Consider the following 10482-nt stretch of genomic DNA (forward strand, 5'->3'; position numbering starts at 1 on the left):
TGGAAACAAGTGACATTACTCCAGGTGTGCGTTTAAAGGTAAAACAGGATCTTAAGATTCAGTGCAGAACAGTAAAATATTGAATAATTTTGGCCTTGAATTACTTGAATAATTTGGTTAATATAACTCCTCAACTGAAGACACACGTGGGCCTGACTTACCAGAGAGGTGTGAAGATATCAGGTGAAGCAGCATCCCCTCATTCCTTCATTAGACAGATCACATCAAACTGATAATTGTCGTCATGCAGACTTTAAAGAGTAATTTCCCACTAAAGGAATCTAATTATTTTTCTTTCTATCACATTATCCGTCTGTTTAGCCCGATTCACACCCCAGTGATGAACGAGGTCCTTCGAGAAGGTCGCATTTTGGCACTTCAGGTTTTCTTTGAACTTTTTTCGCCTGAGCTGTGAACCCATAAACCTCCGGAGATCTGCTTCTATATAAAAACGCTTTGGCCAAAATCACCTCCACAGAATCTGTCATTCGTCGCCAATGTCACCCGCGCTGCACGAACGTCTGGAAGTCTCGGGATATTTCTAACATGGACCTGGATGTTGTCACCGCTAAAATGCTGGCTGAGTGGAAGAGCCATGAGAGCACTTTTGGGGGAGATCAGGACTCACTTCAGTCCACCTCACCGGAGTCCTCGATAGACTCCATGTGCACCTCACTGGAGATGTGCTACTCCAGCGGGCATCAGGAGATGAAGGACTTCCACTTCGGCTTCACGGGACGGAGGGCTACTCCAACGGCGCAGAGGCTGGGCAAGCCCAAGATGTCCACCAAAAGACGCGTGAAGGCCAGCGAGAGGGAGAAGATGCGGATGAGGAGTCTTGCGGAGGCTCTGCACCATCTCCGAGACTACCTGCCACCGGACTACAGCAAGAGAGGCCAGCCCTTGACCAAGATACAAACCCTCAAATATACAATTGAGTACATCAACAAGCTTTCAAACATCCTGAGCCGCGCGTAACGGACGCCAATTTGACTTTTTACGCATCAGGTTTACTCTCATCTGGACATTTAATGGAGTTAGTTTTATATACTTGATGAGAAATACAACATCTTTGAGATAACTTAATCATTTGATTTCATTTAATATGTCCTTTGTTTGCCGTTTTCTTGGTGTAAATATTGTTTAACGGGCACTTGGCAATTATTTTGTAGCCCATATGAGGCTGCCTTTGATGAATTCAGTGTTTGGATATACAGTGTGCTGTTTGTTGATATGTATATGTTTCTCTTATGGTATCTTAATGGGTATGAAATATAACTTTAGTGATGAAGAATCTCTCTATAGCCCATGTGTTTGTGTTAACAGAGAACTTAGTGTATTTGGTTTATGGTGTGTTTTAGAGTAAAGTAACGTTAGCTGCATGATAGATCAAAGTTTTGAAAGCTATTCAATAATTAGTCTTATCTTTTGTAAATGATAAGTTAATTTGTTTATTCAATTCTACCTATATTTGTATCGACTGTAAAATATAGGTTATAACAATCACCGTGTGTCAGATCCAGTTTATATACACGCGAATATGTCCTCTACTTAAACATCTACAATAAATGAGCGATTTGTGTTTAACGTGATGCCCAGTTAATTAATTAACCTTCTTTAATAGTACAATTGATTAGAGCGAACGTCATTCAATTCCTCCAATCAGAATGCCAAAACATCGCACACAGGCTGATTGAGAGCAACAAGTAGCCAATCAGACACCAGCATTCCTCCCGGTGGGCGTAACCCCCCGTAATGCGTTCCTCTCCACTAAATCTCAGACCAGGGACTAGTCTGACGAAGCCGCCATCTCAAACCGCTAAAGAGCTACAGAAGCTGTAGGACATTTTTGTACATTTTTATTTTACTAATATATATATTTTATTTGTATTATCTAGTAGGAACATTGTAATACTTTTTGAATCTACCTCGCCTCCATCATCACCTGAAGTAAGTCCCTTCTCTATCAACGCGTTTGTAAACCACAGGAACGCCCCCTTTATACACGACTAATTAACACTTTAAGACACAATTTATCAAAATGTCAGGTCAGCTCTGCGATGTTTACTCCAGGAAATAGACGGGGCCCTTTTAGCCCTTTAACCAGCCGTGCTCAACATTAGCTCCTGTAGAGACTTCAAGTGTTGCACACGGCCCCTCTGTTGGTCCTATAGCTTAATATTTCAGAGCTCATAGCTTCAGAATACAATGTTTGTGACACCTCTGGCTCTGCAGGCTTATTTACTTTAATATAACACTGTGATAATGTATATATGCATGACAGTCAGTGGCACGGTTACTGTCTGTGTAAATAGATATACAGATATAAATAGATATATTAAGATGGATGCATATAAAGAGAGAACATCTACCCTCATTGATATAAATGGGATGCACAAAACATAAACAACATTCAGATACAATTCAACAACACCACAAACAGGCTACACAAAATCCTTTTGTCAGAAGTCATTCATTGAAGCTAGGTGTTCCTTTATGTACATACAGTTAAGATAAAGTATTGGACAAACGACATACGAAAAGCAGATATAATCAGCACAGTTGCATACATTAAAACAGGCTTTAACAATGCAGGAACTCACCGTTTATCAAATAATCAGAAGTATATAAACACCAGTGTTTCTAAACCTGCATATAGACTTTGTTGTTTACTGGTAGACCATAGATAGACCAAGACCATAATAAGGAGATAATATTCCTACAGGGAGAGTAAATAGTACACATATGGTCACCTCATCATAACATGTCATGTTTTTTTGTCATGTTTTTTCAACTTGAACTTAACAGTTGTGCAGTATTTATTATTGTATCCTTACAGAGTTTATCTTAGAATGCGGTTCTTTTTAAAAGGGTATTTGGCCAACATGTGGACCTCTTATTAAGCTCATGGGATTTGTTGAATCCCCAGCCAAAGTTTCTGACACTCTGGAAGAAAAACTATTTATGAGGTTGCTCCCTCAGTCGCTCCAAAAATGCGAATTCCCCGAATAAGTGTCAGCTAAATGCTTAGTACCCAAACCCCCCCCCCCCCACCCCTCTTCTCTTCCTTTCCCCCTAAATCACAAAAGTCTGCTCTCCACACTCCACTGGCTAGCAGCGTCACAGATGCTGCATTTTACAACGGTAGTGATCCTGGCTTAGGGACTATTAATAATTTTCCCGTTATCAGCTTTGACTTGCAGTTGTCCCGTCCGTGCTTAACTTGGAAACCTGCCACCTGTTTCTCTGTGAGACATGCACGGTCTATGCAGGGAATGCAACACCGAGGTTTCATGTTTCAGTGACATTTTAAGACACATACATACCTAAACACATACCTAGCGAAATTACATTTTGTATGTAGAAATCTCTATCATGTCAGAGCAGGCTGTATATGTCTTTTATGTCCAATATTTTTTATTTCATACAGAAGAATGAATTGGAATATTAATATTGACCTGCATCGTTTCAGATGGATGCAGACGCAGGAGAAAAGGTGACAGAAACTTCAAAAAATTCCAAGGAAGAATCTCAGAGACCCTTAATGGACAACAAATTTAGGTCAGTCTTATTGTTCCTTCCAGCCTGATACTGTATTTATGGAGACATAATGGTTTTTAAACTGCATGTGAAGGAAAGCTAAGGGCTCCTTATCACTTGAGTGTCCTTCACTGCTTTTGGGTTTCGCCATTGTACAGAGTTGCCTGTATACGACTGAACTTGGACTAATGGCGGAACGGCTGTTTTCCTCATCTCCTCAGGGGTCATAGCTTTAAAAGCCGTGGTCGAGGGGGTCGGATGAGTCGAGGCGGCATGCGTGGCGGGCGGGGCATGATGAAAGGGTTTGATCCACATGGATATGGGAGGGGTCGAGCGAAAGATGGAGCCATGAATGGATTTGCACCCATGAGGTAAGGACATTTGAACAGTACATGGTGTTAGGGACAAATAAGATAAACAAATACCTTTCGTTACGTGCTGTATTTAAGATTAAAATGCGTAACTTTTATGGGTAAATAGAACTTCCTGCCCTTCCCTTGCAGAGGAATGAGGAGGATGCGACCTTACCCAGACCCCAGAGATCATCGGGGTCGGGGTGGACCAATGAGCATGGGCCCTCCTCCTCCCCCACTACCTCCCATGCATCTCAGAGGCCCCTTCCCACCCATGCCCAGGTAACCACCTCACACACAATCGCCCTACATGTTCTTTAACGCAGGCTCATCTGTATCACTCCCAAAGGTTTTCCTCTGATTGAAAAATGTATCCATGAAACTGTATTGTGTCGCTGTGACACTTCTCTCTGTCTCTAGGCACGGACCCCATCCACCCCCTCCTCCAGGTCATCCTGGTTTCAGAGGGCGTCCGCCACACCCTCGAGGCCGCGGCATGCTGCCCCCTGGACCTCCACGGCACTTCCACCCCCGCAGCCCAAGAGGGTAAGTGAATATTAATATCACGCTCGAGCTTTGCAAGTCACAATTCTCTGCAGTTTCTTTGCTACGCTGAATAGATTTAAAATGCCTCTGATGAGTACTTGAGACGTGGTTACACCAGTTACATTCCTTTAGTTCTGTGAAGCAAATACGCAGTAAACTGCGAGCCAACAGACAGAAGCTTGTGACACAATGCACATCCCTCTCTGTCCCTTTTCTCTTATGCTTCACTCTAGCTTAATTTCTTTCACGTTAACCTTAAAAGCTCTAATCATCACATTTCTTTCTCAGTTTGTCAAATAGAATCAATTATGAAGCCTTTTGCCCAACTCATTTGTCTGACTACAACAAATTGGTCAAAGAATGTTAACTTAGTTTGTAAATAAAAATTATAATATCTGCTCAACTATGTTAAGCCAGAGTCTTAAACAGTGCATGGAATAGTGACATTGGGAAAGACGTTCCACTGTATTTGCCTTTGATAGGTTCACAGTAAGTGAGATGGGATGACATCCCCGACAGGAGTAGTTCAGATGGCTGCTCTTAACAGAGTGTGCACCCTAGTGGCCGAAGCCAAGAATCCAATGTGTGATTTTATCCTTTTACACAGCTACCACAATGGACCGGTCTCTCCTCCGCCTCACCCTTCACCTGGCAGAGGCCAGAGGTGGCCAGGGCCCCCTGGTGGCCGACGCTTTTAACACGGCCAGCCCTAAAAACCATAACCAAACACTTGTTAATGTAGAAGGGGCCTAAGGTGGTGCAGTAAATGAAACTCCCCTTAAATATGTGTTACACAACGTCTCCGAGTAGCTTCATGACATACTCTGTGGCCAAATGTCTGCTTCTTGATATCGTCTACTGGCAAAGAAATAATGTGAAAACTTGACAAAATGACAACTTGAAATGCCTCACAACTTTAACAATGTAAAGGCATTCTGTTATCTTTGTTAAATATGTACTGTTGGTACTGTAGGAGCTATTTGACAATGTTGAGAAGCCGCTGTTCTCAAAGGGAGGAAACTTCTTGTCAAAGTTCATTAAATGTTCTGTGGTTCTTGTTACAGTCGCCCTGTGAGCCTTAAGACGTTTTCCTCAATCGTAATAAAGAATTGAAAAAATGGGTGACACTGTATATTTTAAGCTGGGGAAAGATGTGTGAATTAAATTAATTAAAAAAAAACAGCTCTGGAGCACCGCTGTCCACTAGCGTTAGACTGTGGAACTCTCTCACTTTCCTTTTGTTACATAGAAATAGTTACAGTATGTATTATAACAGCACCAAGCCGTGCACTATTGTTTAACGCTGACACATTTTCCAAAAGAATATTCCACTTGTTAAGTATTAATGAGTATTTCATTTCATATTTTACATTGTTAATGTGCAGCTATTTTATGTTTTACCAGTATTGCTGTTTGGAACATTCATGTTTGTCTTCAGCAATTTATCCTGTAATGGCAAAATGGAATAGACCTCACAAATGAATAGTATATTGAAATAGATTTCTAGTAGATTTTATAAAGCAAATTCCATTCGTATTTGCTTCAGTTAAGGACGAGAAGTTACTCTTTCCTGTGTCTAGTTTTTGTAAGTGTTATGAATACTCTATTTACTGTAATTAACATAACGTTTGTGAACCTGTGAATGTGTTTGATGAAAACCGTCAAGACATATGACATAGTCAAAATAAAGCTAAAAATCTACTCTACTTTTCTTTATTTGTTCATTCACAAACCAGTCTGAGAGTTGTCATTATAATTTACAACATATTTGTAATATATGGGAGAGAATGAAATGTCAAAACTAGTACTGTACACAGTGGCACAGCAACACTGTTTCATATTTGAAAGTGAACATTTGATCCATATAAATACCACTTTAAAATGGACATGATTATCTACATATATATATATATATATATATGTATAAATATATATATTTTGGAAAAGTGTGGAGGACAAAAGCCCTTAATGATTGCAATACTCAGCTTCCTGGCGGCTGAAACTTACTGCAGATAAGAAAAGACTTGGAAAAGTAATCTAAGTATTACACTTTTAGCAACTTGAAAATGGACTTTACTCACTCAATATAGTGCATCAATATTTATGTCACCGTGTTAATTCGACTGGAGGTTGAAATGCTTTTGACTGAACTTCAAGTCATAGTTCAAATTCAGTGGTAGCATGTCTAAAAGGAGGACATCATCTTCAAAAGATAAACACTCTGATATGACCAAGGACTTATTTTCTTGCTATAATAAGATATTGTCAGTAGTTTAATAATCTTATAATATCTAATTTCTCTTATAGTCCTGTACATTTCTATAAAAATAAAATCTGCCATGCATGTATGCGTATGTATGTGCATATAAAGTTGCAGTATCTTAATAGTAATGTAAGGACACCATCTCATGGGACATTGAATAAAATGGACACCAATTAAAAAGATATTTGAGTTCTTAATGTTTTGCAAGCTTTATGAATGCATGTATCTCTTTTTCCATAATGTGCTATTTTAGGCTTACTTACTTTTTTAAAGTTGTCACAAAACCCGTCATATAAAGATACATTTATTATTAGTACTTTATGTTCTATTTACTGATGGCAAAAACAAGGATTTTTCATGATTTCAGAACATTTTATTTTCTGAGCCAATCACAGCTAGTACGATGAATAAATTAGCCATGGCAGGTGTTCTTCTCTTCTTTTTTTCATCTCTTCAGCACTTTCAATACATGTTGCTGCCTCTTCAGTCTCTGCAGTCCCTTCTCATTTCTCCCTTTGGTTGATTATAACAGAATGACTGTTATTGTCTCCTAAAGGGGGGCACACAGTACAGGTAACCTCCCGGGCCCCCGGAACCCAGGCCCTTCCTCACATCTCTCCCCTCCTTCATCAGCGGCGTGACACTTCACCTGAACAGGTGAGTCTCCTCTTGTGTCTTAATCCCTAAACCCCTCCCTCTCTGATGCCGGGAGAGTCTCTCTTTCTGGATGGAAGTTGAAACAATGACAAAACTCAGTGACACTCAAGACGACTATAGCTCAATAGTTTATGGTACTCTTTTATTAATGCCTACAAACCATACATTTCAGATTTTTGCTTGACTCACATGGAAGTAAATCTGTACTGTGAGTTCCTAACAAGAATAGACAGTAGGTAGACCTTGTGTTAAGTGTTAACAATACCTACGTAACCATGCGAGGTACATCAAGTAGGCACAGAATTGATGATTACGTAAAACAACCCGGATCCCTGCAGCCATACCACCGCCAGATCTGTCCAAATATGAGTCTAATAACGTGATTTGTGTTGAATAGCTGGACATTTCTCTGCAGCAAAGACGATAAAGCGCCTCACCAGTTTACTTTGTGGGGATGACACACTGTGATATATGTTTTATGTCAGAGTGTCCTCTCCGTATGATGGCTCATTTTGATACAGAAAGAGAAGAAAAGTGTCTGCATAAATACGGGGACTTTTAACAGGAAATATTTGCCTTCAATCACAGGATAAGTATGCCATGTTGTTTTCACTGTTAAGCGGAGGATGGATGTGAAATTAAATGAGTTTCTTTTCTGCTTTGCCTCAAAGATTTTTGTATACTAATAATTCAATAAATGCAAAAAACAAATGTCTTGTGTTCGGGTCTTGTGTCCTACAGAATAACAAACTAATCCCAAATCTCTGCAGACAGTTAAACAAAAACATTGTAATATTAATGCAGTATTATTAAAAGCATAACTCTGAATGAAGAACTGCACAAAAAGGTGAGTTAAAGTTATTAGATGTAGAATTTTATTTATTTATTGAAGAAAAAAAAAGGAAAGAAACAAAAACATACAATGGATTCCATACCTTTTTGCCACAGAAAAAGACAAAACATGCCACTGAGTAAGTGACTGTTACATGTTGATATGATGACTGCAAGTTCTATAGCTGGCTCTTTTTGTGTCGTGTTCAACTCCGTGTTGATGCAAATGTTCTGGAGAAAACACATCCAATAAGCATCCATTGCTTGTCATCACTGGCTGAGCTTGTCATCAATGGGGTGGTCCTCCCACATGGGTTCAAGGATGTGATCTGGAACCTTCTCCATGGCGGTCTGATAGCATGAACAAAAGGGGAGGGAGGAAATTCAGCCCATTTGAATTCACAATTAGATTGAGCAGGTGGGATTGTTGTGGGTGTACGACTGACTCTCCAGTAACTCGCCTTTGTCACCTCCATGGCCACACCTTCAGGGAGGTTCCTCTGGACGTATTCAAGGAATACCTGTGCTGTGCAGCCCGTTATATGAGACAGCTGCAACACAAGAGTTTAGAACCATCACATACCACGGTGAGGCTCAAATACCAAACGTTGACTAATTTAATTAATCATCACCTCAATGCAGCGGTAGTGTGTCCTCATCTCATACTGGACCCTGTGGTTTTTGAAGATGTGAACTGACTTCAAGAGTGTAAACCTCTCCATGTCCTTGGGAAGTTCATGACTGTGGCAGAAAAAAAAGATCAGCAAAATATGTCCGTGAGAAAGATATATATATATATATATATATATATATATATATATATATATATATATATATATATATATACACTATAATATATGGCTAACATTGCTAGTGTCCTGTGTGGCAGATTAACTCTTCTAGTACTCACACTTTGTTGATGGTGATGCCCAGCTCTTTAGCTGCCATGGAGGCAAACAACTCATAGCTGTCCAACACGGCTCTGTCGTGACCTTTGACCAACAGTGACACCGTCTGAAACAGCGCGTCGGGCTCTTCTGTGACAGTGATCTGAGAGGAAACAAATGTAAACAAGATACATTACACGTGAGTGGATGTCTCACTTTTTTTGTATTATGTCAATATCGAGTAAAGAAAAAACAGTCTAAGATGAATAAATTGTAACTCACTGATGAAGGCGTTGATGAAAACACTGTTGCCGTGTGGAAGGAAGTGCTGGATGCCAATGGGAGATGGGACCTGCAGGCACAGAATGGTGAATTGTTAATGTAAATTTAGTACAAATGATTCTGTCTCTTTACTGTGTTTTAGTTTTGGTGTTGGCTTCAAACTGAATCCTGTTTTTCTGTTTAAAATTAAAAAAAGCATAACAAAGCTCACAACATCCTTCGTCTTCTTGTGTGTCGGAGCAGATTTTAGGATCATTTAACTTGTTAAGAGATCAGTTAGAGCCACATACACGCCGCTATTCAGACTGTTAGACCGGTACCAACGATGAAGCCTTCTGCACTTTTGATTGTCAAACTGTGGAATAAGCTCCCAAGTCATTAGATAATAATTATAATATAATTACACGTTTTCCTTTGAAAAATGCCTTGTGTTTATCTTTCTTTTGTTCCACATGTGCTTCTGCACATTTCATTACATTTCACTTTTACTACATCAAATAAAGTGCACTAAAAATAAACTTATTAGATAGACTTGAACGTGTGCAATGCTGCTACCACAATTTGTTGAGAAAATAAATAGATTAAAACTTGATATGGTTGATATGATATATGCTGTCTCGGTGTACTGTAGAAAACAGCTCAAAAGGTGACTTTTCATTATTGTATTTTGTTACCGTTATTAATAAACTACGTAGACTTCTAACGAGCGGAGATGAAAAACTGTAACATACCTTATTATATTACATTTCCTGTGACCTGAACAGGCCCCCAACGCTCTCGGTCCCTGTAAGTAAACGCACATTAGTAACGTGAGAGAAGACATTTAACGTTACGTATTAACTGTCAGTGACCAAACTGCGAGATGTCACATTAGTTAACTGTTAGCGGATGTTGTACAAATCAAAGAATATGTTAGTTACTATACCGAATGTGAGATTCCTCCAAGTATCCTTGTAAGAGAAAACAATTCTCTTCTGACAGCCATGGGGGCAGCCATGTTTTTAAGAAGGTGGGACAGAAGAAGAAAAAAAAAGAAAAGGTATTCTTCTTCTCCTGTTTTTGTGTTTATGGCGGTTGGTAAATAACGTTATGTCGCATTAGCGCCACCAAGTGGTATTGGAGG

General features: G+C 39.6%; 3 protein-coding genes across 3 annotated transcripts; 2 read left to right on the forward strand and 1 right to left on the reverse strand.

The window, feature by feature from the left end:
• Positions 1–546: 546 nt before the first annotated feature.
• On the forward strand, positions 547–978 carry msgn1 (mesogenin 1; the record flags this gene model as incomplete). Its single annotated transcript, XM_079179806.1, has 1 exon — positions 547–978. One exon carries the CDS (start codon positions 547–549, stop codon positions 976–978), a length of 432 nt encoding a protein of 143 aa, XP_079035932.1.
• A 2566-nt stretch (positions 979–3544) lies between these two features.
• LOC306711685 (uncharacterized protein) lies at positions 3545–5137 on the forward strand (the record flags this gene model as incomplete). The annotated part of the gene is made up of 5 exons (XM_079180701.1): positions 3545–3561; positions 3762–3911; positions 4044–4175; positions 4314–4439; positions 5047–5137. The coding sequence occupies 5 exons, from the start codon at positions 3545–3547 to the stop codon at positions 5135–5137; spliced, it is 516 nt and encodes a 171-aa protein (XP_079036827.1).
• Positions 5138–7593: 2456 nt separating this feature from the next.
• On the reverse strand, positions 7594–10387 carry mrps10 (mitochondrial ribosomal protein S10). Its single transcript, XM_079180192.1, has 7 exons — positions 10285–10387; positions 10091–10143; positions 9360–9429; positions 9101–9240; positions 8823–8931; positions 8652–8741; positions 7594–8541 (listed from the first exon to the last, which is right to left on the reverse strand). The coding sequence occupies exons 1-7, from the start codon at positions 10354–10356 to the stop codon at positions 8461–8463; spliced, it is 615 nt and encodes a 204-aa protein (XP_079036318.1). The 5' UTR covers positions 10357–10387; the 3' UTR covers positions 7594–8460.
• Between the last annotated feature and the right edge of the window lie 95 nt (positions 10388–10482).

The sequence above is a fragment of the Pholis gunnellus genome, assembly GCF_910591455.1.
Source record: "Pholis gunnellus genome assembly, chromosome: 19".
NCBI classification, from domain to species: domain Eukaryota; kingdom Metazoa; phylum Chordata; class Actinopteri; order Perciformes; family Pholidae; genus Pholis; species Pholis gunnellus.

Bases quoted from the DNA above. Each gene is read 5' to 3' on its own strand.
- mrps10 (XM_079180192.1), bottom strand. From the start codon at position 10,356: ATGGCTGCCCCCATGGCTGTCAGAAGAGAATTGTTTTCTCTTACAAGG. The intron at 9,241-9,359 runs GTGAGTTACAAT...GTTTCCTCTCAG, and splicing joins TTTCATCAACGCCTTCATCA to ATCACTGTCACAGAAGAGCC. The intron at 8,932-9,100 runs GTGAGTACTAGA...TTTCTGCCACAG, and splicing joins GGCATCACCATCAACAAAGT to TCATGAACTTCCCAAGGACA.